Source organism: Perognathus longimembris, chromosome 9, assembly GCF_023159225.1.
Source record: "Perognathus longimembris pacificus isolate PPM17 chromosome 9, ASM2315922v1, whole genome shotgun sequence".
Classification (NCBI taxonomy): Eukaryota; Metazoa; Chordata; class Mammalia; order Rodentia; family Heteromyidae; genus Perognathus; species Perognathus longimembris.
The window spans coordinates 43,765,127-43,788,233 of NC_063169.1; the positions used below are offsets into that span (position 1 = coordinate 43,765,127).

The 23,107-nt window shown below is 33.3% G+C and overlaps 1 protein-coding gene across 1 annotated transcript in view; it reads right to left on the bottom strand.

The window, feature by feature from the left end:
* Trdn (triadin) overlaps positions 1–23,107 on the bottom strand; it is a 296,113-nt gene that overhangs the window by 37,610 nt on the left and 235,396 nt on the right. The window contains exons 24-25 of the mRNA XM_048354014.1: positions 1,420–1,446; positions 943–972 (exon numbers count right to left, since the gene is read on the bottom strand). Coding sequence (XP_048209971.1) covers positions 943–972; positions 1,420–1,446 — 57 coding nt within the window. The remainder of the gene's footprint in view (positions 1–942; positions 973–1,419; positions 1,447–23,107) is intronic.

The following is a 23,107-nucleotide window of genomic DNA, read 5'->3' on the forward strand; positions in this document are numbered from 1 at the left end:
TTAAGATCTCAACAAATTTGGGATGGGTTAATGTATTTTGGACATGTGCAAGACATGAATTTTGGTGGGGACATAGAGTAAATCTTTATTGAATCAACTGTGTCTTTTCGAAAGATACATGTAATTCTTAACTGCAAGACTCCAAATACAATTTTGTTTTAAAATAGGGTCACTACAGATGTATAGTTAAGATATGATCATGAGGGAGTTGAGAGGTATTTGATCCACCATGATGTGCCTATGAAAAAGACTGAAATGACGCATTAACAAACCAAGGACACCAAGGATGTTGGGAAAGCCTATTAGGGAACGGAAGGGAAAAAAGAAGGAAGGGAAAGGAAGAAAGGATTTTTCCTGCTCATTTCAAGGGAAACATTGTCCATCTGATATCTGGATTTGCGGCTTCCAATTTCTAGTCCTTTTAGAGAATAAAGGCCAATCACTTTGGAACTCCTCAACTTATGATATAACATTATAGCAGCCTTATAACACTAACAAAACTGGGAAACACAAGGTGTCATTTTAGCAGGATCATAGTGCTGTGTATTCTTTTGAAAAAGTTCCTGCTTCCTACTAATACTCTTGGAAAAGTTCATCTGACTCAGGAAACAAAGAAAAGTAAGGGAGTACCTATTTTACTAACAGAAAATTTATGTCCCAGGATTACTAGGGAAAGATAGTGGTTGTATAGAAGTCAAAAGGATTCATCAGGTTCTTCTTCTGAACCATATAAACTTTTCATGGATTGTACTATGGAAATAGGGAATTGTTTCCTAGAAATAAATAAGTTGGATAAATATGACATTTTTGTTTGCTTTTTTAAAACTTTGTCAAACAATATTTTGGTACAATATTTATTCTAGAGAAGAACATGACAAAGAAATAAGATATTCCTTATAAATATAAAATGCTTGCACAAATGTATACGTAAAATATACATACCTGGCTTTTCTTCTTTTTTCACTTGTAGTTCTAAAAATAGGCAAATGTAAAAAATAGTGATTACATAAGTGTGTTAATTTTAGTATTTATATTTCGTTATATATTTCTTATATTCTCATGTCATATATCAGTTGCTTTCCTTACAATGAAGGAAAATTAATAAAATCAGAAATGTAAAGTTCTGTTACTGTTAATCAAAATAGAAGTTATTTTGGAGAAAAGTGCAAATGTGAGTTAATATTTTAATGACAGGTTTATAACAGCATTATTTTGTACTTGAATGGAGTACAAGTTAAAGGGTATTTTAATATAGCAAATTACCAGGAACATAATTGGCATAATAAGTGTATTGTTAAGACAAAAGTAAAGCCTAAACTTTATACCAGGTACTCTATCTGGAATCAGAGGATGTGCAAAACATGCATGCATACATTCATGCATTTATGCATTCGAACATTTGATATGAATAAAACATACGTGGAAATTTAGGCTTGGCTTCTTTATCTAGAAAATGTACAAAAACTATTAAAAATTGAATCATAAAGTGTCTAACAAATTACCATTATTTGACACAATTTTGGATTATGTATCTAAAAATAACCCTCTAGCATGTTAGGTGAAGAATTCAATATTGTTTTATCATAATTAGTTACGTGTAACTACTTAATGTGTCAACCTAGTATAATACAGTTAAATTATAGCTGAGTTTAAAGATCTTGATGACTACAAATAGATTATTTTAAACCTTTTGGAGTTAGGATAGGGATTTTAAGCTTTTCCTGATGAAAGTCAGATAGTCTGTGTTTTAAAATTTAGGGTCATAAGATCTCTTTTGCAGTGACTCAGTTGTGCTAGGCCATGATCCTCAGATGTCAGCCTCCTGAGCAGCATTTAGGCATGCGTCACTAGTGCCTGGCTAATATTTTCCTTCTTTTTAAGTATTTCACTTTGCTTTGGGAAGGGAGAGTAAAACAGTACACAATCTACTGTAGTGAGATGACTATGAATACTATCCTCTTTTACTCTCAAAATTATTCTAACAGCTTCTACTGCTGCCTGAAAGAAAAAAGTAACAAGAACCTGATTGTTCCTCACACTAGAAACTAAAGAAAACAGAAAACAAAAAATGATGGTTATAAAGTTGTTAGATGTCAGAGGTAACAGATGTTTGTCGTTGAGTGATGAGAAGCATATTCTATCATTGCTTCAACTTACGTCCTTGAGAACTTTACAAATGCTTACAGCAAGCAGGAATGCAGGAAGATCACTGAGTTGCTGAGTTGGATCTATGGAGCTAGAAAAGACCAGAATGCTGGAGGTCATGAGTCAGAGCTCCGTAGTATAGAGTGAAAAGTGAACCTGGAGATGTGCAGAAGACCCACTAAGTCTTCTGATGAACACTGCCCATCAGTCACTAAAAACGAATTTCAGTGAGCTCAGGGAGAGAAGCAATGGAAAGAATACTGAACATTTGATACTGAGCATGCTTATATTCTTTTTCTTCAATATTGTATTCCCTAATCTGTATTAATTTCCATTCCACATAAACTGTAAATCACGTTGTCAAAAGTTACAAAATAATGGGACTGGGGATATAGCCTAATGGCAAGAGCGCTTGCCTCATATACATGAATCCCTTGGTTCGATTCCCCAGCACCACATATACAGAAAATGGCCAGAAGTAGTGCTGTGACTCAAGTGGCAGAGTGCTAGCCTTGAGCAAAAAGAAGCCAGGGACAGTGCTCAGGCCCTGAGTCCAAGGCCCAGGCCTGGCAAAAAAAAAAAAAAAAAAAAAAGTTACAAAATAATTCTGGTGGTTTTGATGTTGATTGCATTTTATCTATATATCAGTTTTGTAATATCTCTCATCAGAAAAACATTGACTCTCCTATCCACAAACATGATCCATTGCTTTGTGTATTTAAATGTTCTATGTTTTCTATTCCCCATTGGAGTTTTATTCTCTTTCCTTTTTGGTTAACTAACTTGCACTTGGGTTTGTCCTAGTTGTTTTTATTTCTATCTCAGAAAGATTTAACCAATGGAGTTGTACTCCTCTCCCCTTTCTATATTAATAATACTTTGTAGAAAATACTAATCATAATGTACTATAGACATCAAATGAAGTTAATATCTTCCTTTCTAAGAAGGGACAAAGTCATGTGTATTTTTTTCTTTTGTCAGTAATGTGGCTTGAACTCAGGGCTCAGGACATGAGCACTGTCTCTGGCTTCTTTTTGCTCAAGGCCCGCACTCTACCACTTGAGCCACAGTGCCACTTGTGGCTTTTTCTATATATGTAGTGTTCAGGAATGGGACCCAGGGCTTCATGTATGCAAGGCAAGCACTCTACCACTAGACCATATTGCCAGCCCCGTGTATCCATTGTTGAATATAGACTATTTTGTAATACCCAATTTCTCTTTACATAATAGGTACCCAATTATTATTTGCTCATTTGATAAACAGTAGGTACGTCAGTGTAGAAAATAAGCAAACGAAAATGAATGTGAGAAAATATATTAATCTAGCAGTTATATTAAACAAAAACTGAATGCTAAAATTATTGCATACCTTCTTTGACTTGGCATATAAAATGACCCCAGCTTTCTTGTGCTAAAGCAAAAATACTACGCACGATATGGAATTTACAAAGGTCTTATGATGTAAGAGCAAAAATCACTAAAGAGAAGCACAGCTCATGCTGATAATATGTGAGATATATTTGTTTTGTGAGCTCTCAGGAATAAAATTCCACATAATGTAGGAAAGAGCATCATCAAAAATATTCATTCTATAGATATGTAATAGTTTCCCTAGGAAATCGCCTCTTTCTCTCAGTACACACCAAGCATGAATTAAGCCAAATCAATAAGAGATAATTATTTTTGCCCAATAAATATGATTTATATAAGAGTCATGGGTTCTCTTTAAGTATAAGGAAGGGATTAAAGTTATAGAGAATCTGTGTAATACTATTTGGGGGAGTAAATAGTGATGGTTCTTTTTGAGAATCTATTGACATAGTGCCCTAAGAAATATATATAAGAACCTTTTAAAATACACAACACACATAAAACTGTGTGCAAATTTAAAGGTGTTCAATTATGTGGAGGAGACCAAGCTATGTTAAGAATAGCTTGATCTTAAAGTTATACTCATATACAAAACTAGGTTGTAATAAATATTAGCCAACTTTAATTCCTATAATGCAACCTAGTTAGAAACCTTTGGATTTCAGATTTTTAGGTGTCATCCTTTGTGTCTATCTAAGCTCATTAATAGTCACAGAATGACTCTCCAACTGGCTATTTTCTCTTTAACAGCTCTCTTAACCATTTTTGCCACATTCCTTTTGCTATGTATATGGTCTGAAATGTACCTCCCCAAATTATGTGTGGAAGTCAAAATTGCCAAGAACCGAAACAATATGTCTACTTTCTGAAATTGGCCCTTTGAAGTCATAACCAAGTTAAGATGAGAGTGAGATAAGTTTTCAGACAATAGGACTTGGGCCTTTGTAAGATGAGAAAAAGAGACAGGAAATAGGCACGTAGAGCAGGACAATGATATAAAAACACAAATAGAGAATACTATGTAACAACAAATGGGGACATAGAAATGAAAAATGCACAGAAGGAACAACAAAGATTATCCGCAGTATCAGAGCCTCAGAATAAAAGAGGTAAAGAATTCTCCCTCAGAGTCTTGAGAGAAAACATTGTCCTGAATATATCTTGGTTTCAAACTTCTGGTCTTGAGAACTTTGGCAGAATATTTAACTTACTTTAACCTACCCATTTTGTAGCGCTTGTTAAGATAGCCATACAAAATTACTATACAAGAGAACTTGGGTTTAATTGACAGCTACTGCTCAGCCAAATCTCCAAGAATATCCAAACTGGTCTTAAAAACATAGATTTTCTTTCACAATTTCAATCTGCACTGAGAAGAATTTCTTTCTTTCTTTTTTTTTTTTTTTTGCCAGTCCTGGCCTTGAACTCAGGGCCTGAGCACTGTCTCTGGCTTCTTTTTGCTCAAGGCTAGCACTCTGCCACTTGAGCCACAGCGCCACTTCTGGCTGTTTTCTGAACATGTGGTGCTGGGGAATCGAACCCAGGGCCTCATGTATACAAGGCAAGCACTCTTGCCACTAGGCCATATCCCCAGCCCCTGAGAAGAATTTCTTAACTACATCTTGTCCTTTCATGTTACATACTTCTTCCTTTATATGAAACACCAATAACAACCCTCAATAACAACGGTTACCACAGAGGCTATACACATTCTTGGAGGCTAAACCCCACACTGTTATCCAACACTTGGGCCACAGACCAAATTAAAGATGAAATCAATGAATTCATAAGCCACAATGACAATGAAAATACATCACAAAGAAACCTATGGGACACAGCTAAGGCAGTACTTAGGGGCAAGATCATTGCCCTCAGCACTCACATTAAAAGAATGGAAGCAGAGCAAGTGAATAACCTCACGATGAAACTAAAACAACTGGAGAAACAAGAAATGATGGAATCTAAAATGACTAGGAGGAGAGAGATCACAAAGATTAAAGAAGAGATAAATCTGATTGAAAATAGAAAGACCATTCAACAAATAAATAAGACTAAAAGCTGGTTCTTTGAGAAAATAAATAAAATTGACAGACCCCTCACAAGACTTAAAAAAAAGAAGAGACCCATAAACGTAAAATCCGGGACCCCACCGGAAAAATTACAAGTACACACGATATTCAAACAATCACAAGGAACTATTTCCAGAACCTCTACTCAGTAAAAAACAATAATTTTACAGAAATTGATCAATTCTTAGAGAGGTAAAAAAAAAAAAAAAAACACCAATCACCTCTACCCAGACACATGGTCCATGTGGCTATAGATGCAACTTGTTGCTTATCTCATAACTTGCTTTTCTCTGTTTAGTAGTTTATTTACTATATTCAGAACAGAATGAAGTTTATATTTTTATCGTGTGTGTGTATGTGTTTGTGTGTGTGTGTATGTGCACATGCGTGTCAGCATTATGGCTTGATATCAGGGTCCTGTATTCTCATTAGACTTGCTTTATTCATGTCTATATTCTGCCACTTTAGCCATGCCTTCAGTCCATTTTGCTTGCTAATTACAAATGCAATCTGGCATTGGACCCAGACATTATCTCCAGTTAACCACCAAAAAGCTGTACATGGAGCTGTGGATCAAGTGGTAGTGGTTAATGCAAAAACTTAAGGCCAGTGCCCAGACACTGAGTTCATGCCTCTGTACCAACACACACACACACACACACACACACACACACACACACACACACACACACGAGCTTAATAAAAAAGTATATATGAATGTTTAAATTAATCTGTACTAATTTGAAAGCTAAAGAAAAAATTGGTTAGTTGGGAACTCAGTCAGATAAAAAAAAATCAACCTGCAATGTTGCAGCACTAATTCTTCCTAGGTTTATTGCTCTCTAGTTGTCTGTTTACTCCATGATTCATAGATTTTTCCACCATGAGAGCATGTTTAAGTGTAAGGGCATATTTAACAAGCCTTGTTTCTAAGAGCTATGATTCCCTTCCAGATACACCTATGCCCAGAGCTACTGAGAACAGGGCAAGAGTAAGCTCCATTATAAATATACATCATAGCCAGAAAAAAACATCTAACAAGCATTCTAACATATAAATTGACCTGAAGATTAATATCTAGGTTTTCTACCATATATATTGAATTAATTAGAGTACTCACAAAAACCTTATAAGGACTTTCACGGTGTAAATCAATCAGTTTAGAATCTCATTAGAAAACATTATTAGTCAGCTACATATTTTATGTTGTTTTACAATTTTTTTATTATCAAGATTAAAGTGGAAGCATAAATGTAAGTTATAAAATATAAAAGTCTTGATGGAAGTGCTTTCTGTTTTCTGTGTGAACTAGTGTTAAAATTATTTTTCCCACAAATGTATTCTGATATAGTCAAATTTGATTTATTAAATGAAATGATAGAAGTTACTGAACTTAAAGCAATATATACATTATTGTTATTCTATGTTTGAAAATTAATTTACAGAAAATTAATAGAAAGTCATGTGAAAGTTTATATCGATTATATGGTATTGAAAATCAAGTATGTAATGATAATTAATGTACTGAAACTTTATCATTACTCTGCTGAGATCCAGTTAACAAATATTACCATGTATGATTATAAATAAATTCCTGGATTAATTTTTATTCATGTTCAGGGCAGATAGAAACATGATCTGATAGATAAGAAATTCACCTGTTGTTTGGTTGTCCTTCCTTTTTAATGCAGTAATGGCATGACAAACTATTAAAAGTGTTTTTAGTTAAGGTCTGTGGCTGAAGTGTCTTTCATTGTCATTGACTAGGCATTCATTGAAGTTTTCCGGCACCTTATTCTTCTGTTAAAATTCTTGAGATTGTATCACAAGAAAGTCTATGGAATACTTTGGTTGTAATTGTTATTCAAACATCCTACTGTTATCACAAGTTATGTAATACATTATTTCATGGTCTGCTTTGTATGGGTGGAGAGGCATACTTTGGGCCCTGTTTCTCAATGTTCAAAGGTTCAAAGTGATAATGACAACTCTATAAAACAGAAAATGGTTTGTCCTCACCAACATTAAACCTGAGAAATTAAAAGAAGTTAATAGTGAGCCAGTAAATAAGTGATTTATATAAGAAATTATTTTTGAAATTCTTGTTAAAAATATTAACTGGTATACCATTAACTGGTATACAATCACACCATTCTCATTCACCTATTTAGTCCATCCTTTCACAACCACTGACTTAGTATCTAGTCCATGCTAACCACTTCAGTCAGGGAAGACTGCTTTAATCTAGCCAGATAGTCTATTCTATCTGGATTATTTATTGAAACAAAATGCTTATCCATGAATTTAATTTCAATTATACCCATATAAATGAGAGTTGGGATATAATGTCATATAATAGGTGCTTCACTTTTGAATGACAATCTAAAGGACATCAATAGATGATACCACATAATTGTTTGAAATCAGAGGGAAGAATTGAATATAAAAGGGGAAATGCCCTTGTCCCATTATATAACCACTTAGCCAAAACTAATTCAAAGATATAAATCTCAACATTATACCCATGATCTATTTTTCCCTTCTGCAGACATGTTTGCCCTATTGGTAATGTATAATGGATTTCACATATGATTCTAACCAGGTGATTAAGAATCACCAAGATTCTTCATGTTCCATCATCTCTATTCAATCATACAAACAGTTCTACAGATTTTATTTTCTAAATATTTCTTGAGTATGCCTCATCTATCCATTTCCTCTCCAGATTTTTAACTTCATTATAGCCTCAAATGCATTAGTTTTCTGCCTTGTTCATTAATGTGCTCATTAATTAGCATCCAGCCCAGACAATATCTTCTTCCAGAAACTATCTTGACTACCATGATTTTGATGACCTCATGCTAGGTTGAAGTTGAATTCCGATGGTAAAGTATTGTGAGGTGGGACCTAGTGAGAACATTAAGTGGTGAGTAGTCATGGGAGCTCTACCTCTAGGAATGGATTCATTAGAACCCATAATTGACTTTGTTATACAAGAACATTAACTCTGGCTTATTTACTATGTTGAGCCTTCTGTATATTATGACCTAGTCATAATGCCTTTGCCAGATGCCAAATAGATGCTAGAGCATGATCATATACAGCCAGAACTGTGAGCTAAATAAATATCCTTTATAGATTATCTATTCTGAATTTATGAGTTATTCCATGCTAGCTCTCTTTCCAGAATATCATAGTACTAAATACTTTATCCCAAACTTTAGAAATATTTCTGTATGGAAACATCACTATGTCATCCCATTAAAAATCTTAAAAAAAAAAAAACACTGTATTTGGGCTAAGAATCTTGGTCTATAAGCCAGATGACATATTCAGTTCAAGCCCCAGGACACACACATAAATTAACTCAGTATTTTTTTAAACCTAGAAGAAAGTGCATCCTTGCTTCAACTGGGACCAAAAATCATTATTACAAAAAAAAATGCTATAACTTGAAATGTTTGAGAAGGTAAGAGTTCTATTGTCCCCTTTCCGCACAAGATGATATACTTTAATTTTATTTATCGTTCTATACCTCCTTCTCATCTCCCCTCCAGAAACTACTTTTTAAAAATAAACTTTCATAATATTTTTACAGGTTTCATTATGACATTTTCATAAATACATATAACAACCTTCAATCATGTTCTCTACTTCCTCATCTTCTCAAAAATAAAACTAAATAGAAAAATGACTTAGTGTGATTCTATTGGAGTATTCAAAAGCCTGGCAGTAGAAGAAACAAAATCAAGAACAAGAAAAAGGAAATGGAAAGATAAGGACAAAAGAAGAGAGATTATTTTGAATGCTGAGTTCTGAGGGAGAAGGAGAAGGTATAAATTTGCTCATATTCAAGCCAGTGGAACAGAATGGTGAGCTGGGAGTGGCGTTTATAAAAGTAAGAAAGAACAGAAAACTTTAGAGGAAATGTTACTTATAATTTTAAGAAAAGTAAATTGCAAACAGATTATGTTGATTAGCCAATTATAGAACTGTGATGCTTTTGAATATTAATATTTATTATCTTAATAAATAAAAATTAATCATTGCTTACTACTTATCCTAACCTTCAGTAAAAAAGTATTTTCTCTTTGCTTTTCACTTTTTTTTTCTTTTATCATTTTTTTGGTTCTGTGACCAGGAATTGAATCACTTTAATTTTTTTTCTAGCATCATTGTGGTATATGAAAAATTATAGTCAAGTTATATAACATAATATTTGATATATGCATGGACTGTGAAATGTTCACCAAAATGAAGCTAATTAATATATCCAATATATCCACTGTCTTTCAAAGTTTGTGTGTGTGTGTGTGTGTGTGTGTGTGTGTGTGTGTGTCTTAATGGGAACACCACTGAAAATTCACTCAGCAAATTTTATACACCTCATCATTAACCATTCAACACTGTTGTCACTGTGTGTGTTTTAGTTGCCATAAAAAATGCCATTAAGTGACTTGTAGAAAATAAGAATTTATTGACCACAGTTTTGGTTGCTAAGAAGTCAGAAACCAAGGTACTAGTGGATTGGTAGATTTAATATCTGGTGATGGATTTTTGGTTTGTAGACCATATCTTTTTGCTGTTTAGTCCTATGGCGGAAAGAGTAAAGTAATTCTCTTAAGACTTTCATAAGGTCACTAATATCAGAACCTACTTTACAAGGACAAGAATCATCTGGTACCACTCCATCTCCCAAGTGGAGTCTGATACCATGTGAGATGGTTGACTAGGATTACAGACTTTTGAGGCTACTTGAATATTCATATAGAAATTGCCATGTTATAATTTTAATCTCCAAAATTTCTTCATCCCTTGACCAAAATTCCCCATTTGCAGTATAAATCTGGATGATGCTGTGCTAAGTAAAACAAGCAAGTCACGGAAAATCTGTTTGCATGATCTCTCATGTGGAATCTAAAATGTCTCTTAAAAATAACATCATTCACAATTAATGTGTATTTCTTCCTAAAATAATAGGTATTTCTTCAGTAACCTATACAATGTAGAACATATTTGTCATTGTTTTTACTAAGAGGTCAGAAATGATTGCCTACTACTAGGCTACATAGAAATTAAGTTAATATTATAAGGTTGTCCTAGTATTTAAAAGCAGACACCTTTTTATTATTTTGTTTAAATAGTTATAAATTAAATGGTTTAGCTTTGGTAAAGAGGTAAACTGAGTATCTTGATAAGTAAGAGCTGGCACACATTGCCTAGAGCTCATCTTTCAAGCAAGAAAGAAACCACCCCACAGATATTACAACAAATATTGGTTACTACCACACAAAAGTTTTACATGACAAGAGCTCCAAGAAGTGGACTGCTCCTGTGCCTTTTTTTCATCTAATCTGTTCTTTCATTATTCCCTCAAAACTCAGGGGAAATTTTTCTTCCTTTTAATTAAACTATTTCTCTCAACCTCTAGTGTATATCCTAACACTTGCTGTATTTGGGAGATTTCTCTCCTAATTAATAGTTATCTCTGTTGATTTTTTGCTATGCTTTTCTTCCCAGAATTTTTTCTCCTGGGCACAAACATGACAATAATAATAAAAGAAATACTTAATTGATTCTATATGTTGGGGTATCATTTTTACCTCCTTTGTGGGGGGAAAATAGGCTTCATCATGTTTTGTTTTATTTTTACATATGGTGGATAAATTCCTGTGTTAAATCCTGTAAACTGATTTCTGCTTCTACCATTCTAATGAAAATTTTCTCCCAAAGGTCACAGATTGACAGCTTTAATTGTCAAATATAATGGCTTTTTCTGAGTCATCATACTTCTTCCCTTTTCTGAGGGACACACTGAGAGTGACTGCTGACATTTCTACTTTTTCTCAAAAGTGTCTCATCACCCATGTGGGAGGCTAGGACTGTGTCCTGCCTCTCCTTCCTACTAAGGCAGTTCCCTTCTCTGTGCCAGTTCTTTTTTTCTCACCAAGAAACTATCTTTAATTCCTCTTTATTTTTCTTATTAAATTCACTCTTTGAACATTGTACTCGAAGAATTATTTCTGTCCTGAATCTTTCCCTCTGTATATCTAAACTCACAGTTGGAGTCGAAGAATTCAAGTGATCTTTCCTGATTTCCAATGTCCATAGAATCTCTGTGGTTCTGCTTCAGCTTTTCAACTTCTATATCTCATTGATTGCCTACCTCTGCTTTTTTTGTTTGATAGCTCGGTATTTCATATATAGCTAATGTCATCCTCGGCATCTGTGAAATGACTTACCAGTTACAAAGTCTGTTATAGCACAATACAGAGAATATGATTGTGTTTATAAAGAACATGCATTTGTATGCCTAGAGGAATGAATGTATGACAAATATGTCATTAGAACTACTCAGTGGGTTTGAAGGCTGAGTGATTTTGTTAAAGAATTCATCCCACTCCGAAAATTAATCATGATAACAAATAATTTTAAAAGTATATAAAGATAAATACAAATGATTAAATATAATACTAATTAAATATAAGTATTCTAGCTATTGTTTCCTGTTTATACCACTTTTTTCTTGTTGCCATTTTTATCCTACAATGCTTAGATTATGGTAAAAAGATTTTAGTTCAGATTGCTGATTTTCATGTCTTTGTATATGATTTTGCACTTTATGCTATAAATAATAATAATAATAATAATCTTTCTTACTCATGTGCTCAAGGATCTACCTTTCACTTTGGCCTCCTAAGTCTCATTCCTAGATTTAGAGAATGGATTCATTCGATTGCCATATTTCTCTCTCACCTTCTGTCCATCTTGTTGGCTCTGGAATCTTCTTTTGTCCCTATTCCTCTCTTTACTGCCGCTATTAATGTAGTCATCTTTGCCTATGGGTTTGCTTCTAAGTACAGGCCTACATTTATTTCAGCTGAGCCAAGCACCAAGAATCTTCTCTCTTTCATACGGCAACTCTAGTAGGTGAGTATGATGATTTTCATTCAGCAAAGAAACTCATATTAAGTAATCAGGGGCAAAGAGAGGAAAATTCTGATATAAAGCCACGACTTCCAACATTATTATTAATAATCATTGCCTTGTCTCAGATGCTTTTTTATATTCTAAATATTTCAGTTTAACTACATCATGGCTATGAAGGCTTTACTGATTGCTCAGCACTGTAGGAAGAAGATTGTTTCTTCTCTCCAACTTCCTATAGCCCTCTGTATAGGTACAGTTAGCTGTCTTACAGCCAGTTTTAAAAGGCCCGTGTATACTCCCCTGTTTATGTTGTACAGGAATGGAAAAACACCTTTGACCTCTTCTCCATAAATTCTCTGTTGTCTGGTATAATTTGAGACATTGGATAGTGATATTAGAATATATGTTTGTAATGAATTATTAATTGTTGCATTTCATAAGAATGTCATTAATTTTTATGTCTTTAAAATTTTTAAGTAGATTATCATATAATGTACATAAAATTTATTTTAGTATAATAACAGGTAACTTGTAGTGTGTTACTTTTTCTTTTGTATGTCAGAGAAGTAAAACATTAAATTCAACATATTGTTTATAGCACAGAAAGGCACAAAGTTTTTATGACTAATAACCTTTCACCAATACCACATAACACAAACATGACAGGTTTTCAATGCAACTCGTTTACGAAAAATAAGAAAATTACTCAATCCCTTTTTTTGTGGGACAGTGGCATCAACTGTTCAGAATTGCATTAAACATACGTAGAAAATTAAACTGGTTATACCTACAAATTATATAGAAACTATAACATAAAAAGAGGATTTGCAAATGTTTAAAGGTATGGTATTAATGTCAATGCTTACTGTACAGATAACGTTGCAGGCTTAAACTTTTTGATAGATGGACAAAGACATGCAAATTTGTTTGTATAGCATACAGAAGGAATACTTCCGGGAAGATTGTAGTTAATTTGATATTTTCCTCGGGGTTTATAATGCCATTTTTCTGCATTCATTTAATTTTTTTTCCCAACTTCAAATCTCTTTATTCCTTTCTATAAACTCTCAGAAAGTCAACCTTAAAATTACTAAATTACTCAATTAAGAGCCAAAAATAATGGACAACCCCTCCAAAAAGCATTTGCATATTTAATTAGTGAAAACGAAGAGAAATGAATATATTTAAATTATACAAAGCTACTACTTTTGACATTAATGAAACAGTAGAAGACAAGTGTACACAGCTCAACTGATAATAGAGATTAATTTTAGTTTGTTTATTTTTGGCCAGTCCTGGGCCTTGGACTCAGGGCCTGAGTACTGTCCCTGGCTTCTTTTGGCTCAAGGCTAGCACTCTGCCACTTGAGCCACAACGCCACTTCTGGCTGTTTTCTGTACCTGTGGTGCTGGGGAATTGAACCCAGAGCTTCATGTATACAAGGCAAGCACTCTTGCCACTAGGTCATATCCCCAGCCACTAGAGATTAATTTTAGTCATTCGTTATCCTCAGATTTTTTCCATTTAAACTCTGTTCATTTAACCAACTTGAAAAATACATGTGGTTATATCTAAAATTTGCTACCAGACAGCATAGAATATCTTTTAATATTAGCATACATTTAATTGTACTGCATGAAATATTTAAAGTGTGCACCAAGATATTTTAGTGTCTTGGAGTTTTAAAGTTCATACTCTGCTCAGGAAAAGTAGCAACCTTTTCTTTTTTAATTTAAACAATCTAAGTGATTCTATTTTTACTATTAGAGGCTCAATTCATGGAGCTCCATCTGGTGGTTCAACTAGAGAATGTCAAAATGTCAACTTTATTTTACTACTGCTGTTATTTTTCTGAAATAATCAAGTTGAAATTTACTAAGATTATATAAGTAATCAGTGGAATATGTCCTTTGTCTAATAATGTCATATTTTAAATTAGTGGTTACATAAAATGTATATATAACTATTTTTGAACCGTCCAGGTAAACTTTATAGGACCATTGCAACTAGTGAACTACTTATTCTATTTTCAGGTTGCTAGTTCATCCTCTTATTTATTTATTCACCAAATTTGCCTAGGTTTCATAGTTCTCCCTGTTAAGCCTTGATTGACTAATAGAGGGGTTTTGTACATCATATTTATCTTCCCTTCAAATATCAGAAAACCTAACCTCACAATTGGGACACTTTCTGAACATAGATTATGTACAAGATATTCTATTAGATAGTTTTATTCATTTTATCCTAGTAGATTCTCATTCTCTATACAACATAAACAGATACATGTAACTGAAAAATTTTAGAGGACAACATACTTATTCATACCCTCCTCCTGTATTACTCAGATATACATCCTATAAAAAGTAATAATGACATTTTGATTGCACTTTTGACACATTACATGATACTTTCACTTACATGGTAGGACAAGCCTGATGTTAATGCTTTATATACCTTATTATTATATAAATAATTGTCTAGTTTTGTGACTTCAACAACATAATTTCATATAGTTACCAAGTTTTTATATAGTTCTGTAGTTTTTTGTTGGCATACTCTCTTTAGATTTTAAGCTGCATTAGAACAACAACTCTATCATGACTACTAACTTCACAGAAACAGCATTCAGTCAAATGTACATGAGGTATGATTAATAATATTACTGAAGAATGCATCAATGAGTGAGTGAAGGAAATTGTGACTAAAGAGGATCAAATTTCTTTTTTTATTTATCGTTTGTCCTGGAGAAAATTGAATTATTGTGTGCTTCTAGAACCAGAGATAAAATTCAGTACCACACAGCTTCTAAATTTACATTACTTTCAACTCGGTGACATCTTTCTGTATTCAGTTACGGCAAATATGACCTTTATTAATTCAATGATTCTTTCTATTATTCACTTCCTAATGATAAGTGCTTGTCCCAGCCGGTTCAGGATAGAGCTAAGTCATATTGAATTCCTTCATCTATAATAAAACAATTCTCTTATTGGGTGGTGAATTTTTATGAGGTTTTCGCACTGCATTGAAAAAAGAAATAATTCTTTTTTCTTTTATAGTGCCATCTTCATTAAATTATAATAGTAATTTAATAGTGCTATACTTTGAACTTTCAAGCAGATTAGTAAAATTAGAGTAGTGAGAATAAATGTTTTGCAGTGTTTAATATATCCTAAATAGTGGTCAGCTGTATATTTCTATCATCTCATAGTATATAAAGTAAGTGTTATTTCGTCCTTATCTCGAGTTAGATCCATTAGGACTTATAAGAAATATAATTAATTTGAGCTTCCCACCCGGCATCAGAGCTCCATCTCCCCCATCTATCCTCCTCATTAGAGAGTTTATATCCCAATGTTCAGATTGAATGACCCTAGTCACATCTGTTTCTCTCTACTTCTAAAACCTGCCTCACTTAAATATTGAAAACTCCCAGAAACAAATTATTACAAAGCTTTCTTTCCATCCTAAGAAAGGTTATACTAACATTGCACTCATAAAAATAGGGCATCTATTCAAAACAGCCTTATTTCCTACCTGCACCCAGCTCTCTCATACTTGTCAACTGTGTTGTCAATTTACTTTGGTTTGTTAACAGATATTTTGAAAAAAAAATCAATGTTTTAAACAACAGTTTCATAGCTATGAGGAAAATGCAACCAGAATTGACTTGGTCATGGCATTTTAGGGGCACATTGAGGAATTCACATGACCAAACTTGCCTGAGTCTTATTATCTTGCTCTCTGCAATGGAACTAATGTCTTTTAGTATTGTGCAAAAGAAACTAACAAGGTAACTTGAGGGCAAGTTAGGAGTTCATTTGGAGTGCTGAAGAGTGAGATTTTTTAGATCAGAAAACAAGGCTTTAATTCAAGTTCACTATGTTAGTGACCTTGAGCCCTTCAAACCTAAGTTTCCATTTTGTCATTGCTAAAAAAGAGAAAATAAAGTAAAAGTGGTGTGAGAGTTATAAGTTATATTCATCAGTATTGTTACAATTTTGCTCATGAACTTGAATTCATGAAGTTTAAAGACAATTTTTATTTTTCATACAGAATCAGGAAATCATCTTTGGATAAAAAAACAGGAATTGAGATGTGAGAGATTGTCACCAAAATATTCTAAGACAAACATCTCTTTTGTGAGGTCCTTGGATCATGAAGAATTTAGTGCTAGGCATGATGACACATACTTGTAGTGCCAGCTCTAGGAGGGGGTTGCAGGAGAATTTGAAGCCAGCAGGGTTACATAGTGAGAGATTATCTAACTTAAGTAATTGAAAAAGAATAAAGAGAGAAAGAAAATAAAGAAAAAAGGAGCACTAGATCTCATCTTATTGAGAGCATGTCTACTAATATTCAAATCTTTATCACTTGTTAGCTTTGAGTCATATATGGATGCCTCCCTTCAGCAAGACTTATTTTGGGTCATATTCATGACAACAATATGTGCACATATTAAAAATAATTAGTTAAAAGGCTTAATTGGGAAAGTTCAAGGGTATTAGACACTGACTTTTTACTAGCAACTGGCACCGTGAAGGCGGAGAGGCATTATATATTTTTTTCTACCGTGTTTTTTTGTTTGTTTGCCCCTACTACTTATCAGTACCAAGTAGTAATATAATATCTATTTGCATAAACATTGGCCCTTGGAGACTTTCATTTTGTGTATTGCATAAACGTGGAATCCAGGAATCCCCAATGTGAGTTGCTGAGGCAGACATCTGCCATTTCACACACACAGCACTGACATTTCTGGGCTGCTGATTTCATTTACAAAATGTAAATTTCTGATGAGCTTGGGTTGGGGAGTCTCATTAATGAATTTTCAATGTCATCAACCACTGCATTCTCAAGCAAAGCCATCCAACTAATACTTTTGCATGCAAATGAAGGAAAGTCAACAGTGGGGATTCACTCTGTTAAAGAATCTCTGCTCCCTCTTCATAAAACAAAACATTCAATGCATAAATCATAAGTCTGCACTCTAAAAATGTTTTTTCTTGAAGTAGTTTATCAGATAAAGATACAATGCCAATATGATGGGTTGTTTTTTTTTCTTTATTTTGTTTGTACGATAGAATCACATTCACTTCTTCAACACCGAGAGGTTCTCTATGTGCACAATGAATTTCATCTTTGTAATCATATTTTGCATTTACCACTCCATAGTCACTAAGTGTATTTTACTGCTAGCTATATTTTATTTATATACCATTAAATGTTCATGTTTATTAGTGATCTTGTCTCAGTATAAGCTCTTTGAGTCCTGTGATGAATTGTTGTTTTCCCTGCTATTGTAATAGTGACTAGATAATGCTTAGCCTTGAATTGGGTTTAATAATGTTTGTTAGAAAATGCAGTAAGTCCACATCTTCTAGTGAGTAGCCAAATTGGTATTTGAATAATGATTTGTTTTATAATTCCAAAGTTCTAAGCACTCTGCTATAGCTACTGTTGCTACTCATAGAATTAAATGTCTTTAATATTACACACACACACACACACACACACACACACACACACACACACACACAAAATTGCATAGGAAGCTACATTTTATGTCATGCAATTAAATTATATTACCTAGGTTATGTTACCCATATAAGCTATCAGCAATCATTGAAGTCCTAATTATCATTATAATTCAGTAACTGAGGTTTCTGTTTTGAGCCAGTCATTAAGTCATCATTTATATTATGTTGTTTCCTAAATAGAGCTGATAAAATTAGTCTGGGTACAGCTAGAAAATTGGAAATTGTTTCATACACTCCTGAACTAACTACATCACAAGAAGTTTTGAAATTCAAAAGCAGTTCATAAAACCTCTCTATGTAAAATCCACAGAGGCATATTGTTCATCACTGCTAACCTTTGTCATTAATGTCTGAGGTAGTAGGAAAGTGGGATGGCTGAGGGCACAAGGAGAAAGACCTCCTGCCAGATGAGCGCCGACTCAGCCACACACCATATGGGACCCACACAGGACACCCTAGTGCTTCCATTTTCACATGTGTAAAAGCAGGATTGCTGTGAAAATTAAATTGAACACTCCACATGAAGTATTCAGCACAGTGCCGGGTAGGAAACAAACATTACATTTTAGTCTTTTTATTGATATTTTCAATCATTTTCCTTACACTCTTCTGGCATAATTTTAAAAATACATCTTAAGTAAAACAAATTTCAAATAAGATAGCTATGTCTACACTGAGTAACATTCATAGATTTGTCCCATGTTTATGGTTTTCTAGAGATATAGATTAAACACAGGGCCTTGTGCATGTAAGCAAGCACAGGGAGCATATTTCCAGACCTTTATTTGTGGCCTTTGATTAATGCTCTTGTTCCCCCACCCCAACCCACCCCCGGCTAATGCTACGCCCATTGCTGTAGCTATTGAGACAATAGCTATTGAGACAATGAGAAAGTGAAGAACATACACACACACACACAGACACACACACACACACACACACACACACACATGTTCCAAATCCTGTTTTCTTTAGGAGTCATTATGGTGGCATGGGATAAGTAGCTACTGTCATTGTAGAAGCTTGACTTCAATATTTCAGATTGTAGTAACTCTCAATGAATCTATGGCATTTTCCCCCTATGTCTTACAAGAAAGAATAGTTGTTTTTATTTGTTTTGCAAAGTCTTCTTCTATACATCAAGTAGTGTATGGTTTTGTCTTCTGTGGACACTTCACTTTGTTGTCTAGATAATTATAACTATGAGAATAGAATTTGACTGGCTGTATGTCCAACTCAGAACTTTTTCAGTTCTGAAACCTCCCAAAGCAGAAACTGTCCTATGTTTGGCTTAAGTCAGTCACACAGCAACTAAGAACTAACATCTGCTACTTCACAACTTTTCATCTCCTTTGTCTACATGATTTTTAATCAAATAATCTACTGATTAATCACTTGAAAAGATTCCTTCCTCTTATTATCTAAGTTTCTAAGTTTGACATTTGTATTCTCTTTGCTCCCTTTTTATCTGATTGTATTTCTAAAGAAGCATTATTTGCATTCATAAATTAGGTAATCTCCCCATGTATAATATAGTATTGTCTATGTATTATATATTACACATATTTTATATGATGCTACTGTTGAGTGATTGTTCAACCTTATCCATATTCACTCTGTCACAGAGATTGTGTTTTTCCTACAGTTAAAGAAAAGCAGGAAAACAGGTACCAGACAACTGTACTAAAAACAAACAACAAACAACAACACACAAAAAATCCCTCTCAGTTTATAGTTAAATTTCTCTATTTACTAAGCAAAAGGTCTAATGTGTGGCCTTGGAATCTCTTTAGATTTCCAATTATTCACCTTATGAAGTAGGAACAATAATCATGACCTCAAATATGTGTGGGTCAGGTTAGGTTGTACAATTTTAAAGCTATTTCAGAGTATTAAGGTCCTAATGTCTAAATAATACATCAATCTGTTGATTGTATAAAAGATTTTAATATTATATTGCCACAGATAGATTGGAGGTTATATCGTTACTCCTTTCACTGTCTCATGATTGTGAAGACAGACATCTTTTATTGTTTATTCTTGTGGCTTTGGTGGCTACAATATTCCCAGAATACTACCAGATTCCAATAATTGTTATTGATAAAGGATAATTCTAAATGTCATTTCAAAATGACAAGAAATGCGAATTTTCTTCTTTAATTCACTAAGACCAAAAAGTAAAGTGGAATCTCAGCTCCATTCATTTCAACTCTTATATATGTACAAAAACACATTAGAAGTGTTCCACCAGGCATGAAAGACTGTTCCATACTGTTTTACAGACTTTTATATTCAAATTGTCCTATGTGCATAAAATGATCCAGAAAAGCTAAATGAAGTGACTAGTTCGTAATTCATTATGTTAACATTGAAAGATTATCATGCTACTGAGTAGTGTTTTACATACAATTTATATATACTATGTAGACACAAATCGACTAACATACACAAAAAACACCCCAAATGTTTTGTCTTTACATAGTCTTCTAGCTTTCTTATATAGTGTTTATTACAATTGTATGCACACAATCACCAACAAAATCTTTACTTCATATGCTTTCATAGGTATAATTCTAAAATTTGTATAATACCTAATGCTAGTACTTAATGTATGATTCAATATTAAAATCCTGATTTTGTAATCGGGCAAGTCTCCCAAGTGAGTTGGAGGCTCAGGGGTGTGTGTTTGTGTGTGTGTGTGTCTGTGTGTGTGTGTGTGTGTGTGTGTGTGTGTGCTGAGTTGACACTAAAAACACAAATTGACCAGAGGGCATTGTCTCTTTTCAGCACAGAATAAATGCATATATTGTTCTTGCTTTTTCAGTCATCATTTTATCTTCCTGATCCTTTGCTTTTTGTATACGATAAATACAGTGTACCACATTTCTGATAGTGTCACTCTGCCTTTATCTGTTCTTTTATGTCTACTTACAAAAAGCCTCATTATTCTTCCCTTCCCTGAAGCTTTCTAGTGTGCAGTGTATGCATTTAAATAGATAAGATATAATTGGAGACAGCTGAACACATTGTAGGTCACAGAAAGAATAAGCAGTCAGAACAGGACCCTATAATGTTATTTGAAGTTGGCAAGATATGGATATAGTTCAGCTAGTGAGACCAATGACTTCAATCCATTCTATGAGTCCAGAAAGCTTGGCATAATCATTTGCTTAGGTAAACATGTACACTCTTTTGGCAAGAGAAAGTCACTAACAAGACTATTACTTATTTCTCAGTACCAGTTTTGAATTTCTAAGCTGCAAGTGAGAACAATTAAATAAGTTAATAAAAAGTATTAGGGTTAAAGACTGGGTTGAAAGATGTCAGTATCTATCATGCCTTACTTTATAAATATATGCATATTTATGCATATTGCCACATATTTATATTGATATTTTTAGTTGAACTGTATTTATTATTCTATAAAAATTATATATATATTTAAGTACAAAAAAGTAAATCCATTTTAATTTATCTGGGTCTTTTAAAATGGATTTTCAAATAGTATTTCTCTACAATAATGTTATAACTGGTAAAATTTATTCTTTGTCATATATTGATTTTATTTCTGTTCTGAACAGAATTCATGTAACTTATATAGTCTTGAGCTAGTCATTGCTGATGCTTAGGAAGAAAACTAATTATTGTAGAATGATCTCACATTCTGGAATTTGTTCATCTTTCTTATTCATTGATAATTTGTAGAAAAACTTGAAATTTTCATGGAATTGATGCTGTGTGAATACAACTGCCTTCTCTCCCTTATCAATTCTTTTCTTGACATAATTGTGCAAAAGGATTTCCATTCAGCATATCAATTTTTGAATATAACTTATCCTGATTATTCTCCCCTGCCCCATGTATTCCCCCACAATTCCACAAGTTTCCTAGTTCAAATGTCATAGATGTATTTAACATCTTGTACCTTCTCATATTGATGCTATATATAATATAAAGTTGAAGCAAGAATAATTTTTTTATGTTCCTGGCTTTGATGGAAGTGTTTATAACAATAGGATTGTCGTCAAGCTTTAAAGTATCCTTTTACTTTGCAAGCCAAAAATTTTTAATGAATTATAAATGAATTCCTGAATTTTGTTAAATCTTATAATTTATAGAAGTGGTTTAAATTTGTCTCAATCCACTTCATGGGTTTATATTACTGAGAGGTTTTTTGAGGTCTATGTCTGCACAAATCACATTATCTTTTATTCTTTTACCTTTTTGCTTAATACCACCTTCTATTCTGTTTGTCACTGACAAAGATAGCCTTTTCATTGCTGTTAGTTTAACTAAACTTTTGACTTGTTCCTAACTATAAGGGCTTTTTTTTCTTAGAAACATACCTTAGCAAAGTGGTTGTCACAAATTCTTTGCCTGCTTCTTCCAATTTCCATAAATATTTCCTTGGCTTTTTGCCAACTTTGTAACGCAGTAAAGTCTTTTTAAAGGACCTTAGAATGACTGTTTTCTCAAAAAAAAAAATATATATATATAGTTGGAGTCTCTATCTTGCCATCTCAGTATAAGGAGGTAATGTTATAACTTTGATAAATACCAATTAGCAAGCACAGAGGGTCTAACCACATTGATTGTCTACCTCCTGCATACTCTCTGTACTGTTTCAACAGTCGCACACTCCATCGATTAAAAATTATTGACATTTAGATACCATGAAGTTAATTCTGACTCTTCCTTGAAGCAAAAATCTTTCCCTATTGCAACAGTGTTAAGTAAAATAGTCCTTGCAGACTTAACTGTTTTTGCAATTTTGCTTTGACATTATGATTGCATTATACTTATAAAACCACTTCAATAAACTCGCATTTCTTTTGTTATCTGAAACCATTTGTGAACAAAGAACTGTCATTAAAGCAACTTAATGCAATTTTGAGAATAATGTTGTTTTCTTTCACTCAAAAGTTCTGTTTTTAGTAAGGTGTGGCCATTTAAAATGTTCAGATACTTTGTGTTCCATCTAAATTTTACACCTGATTCCATGAACCATATTTTCTCTTTGTATCTCTCTTTCTTTTTCTCTCTTTCTATA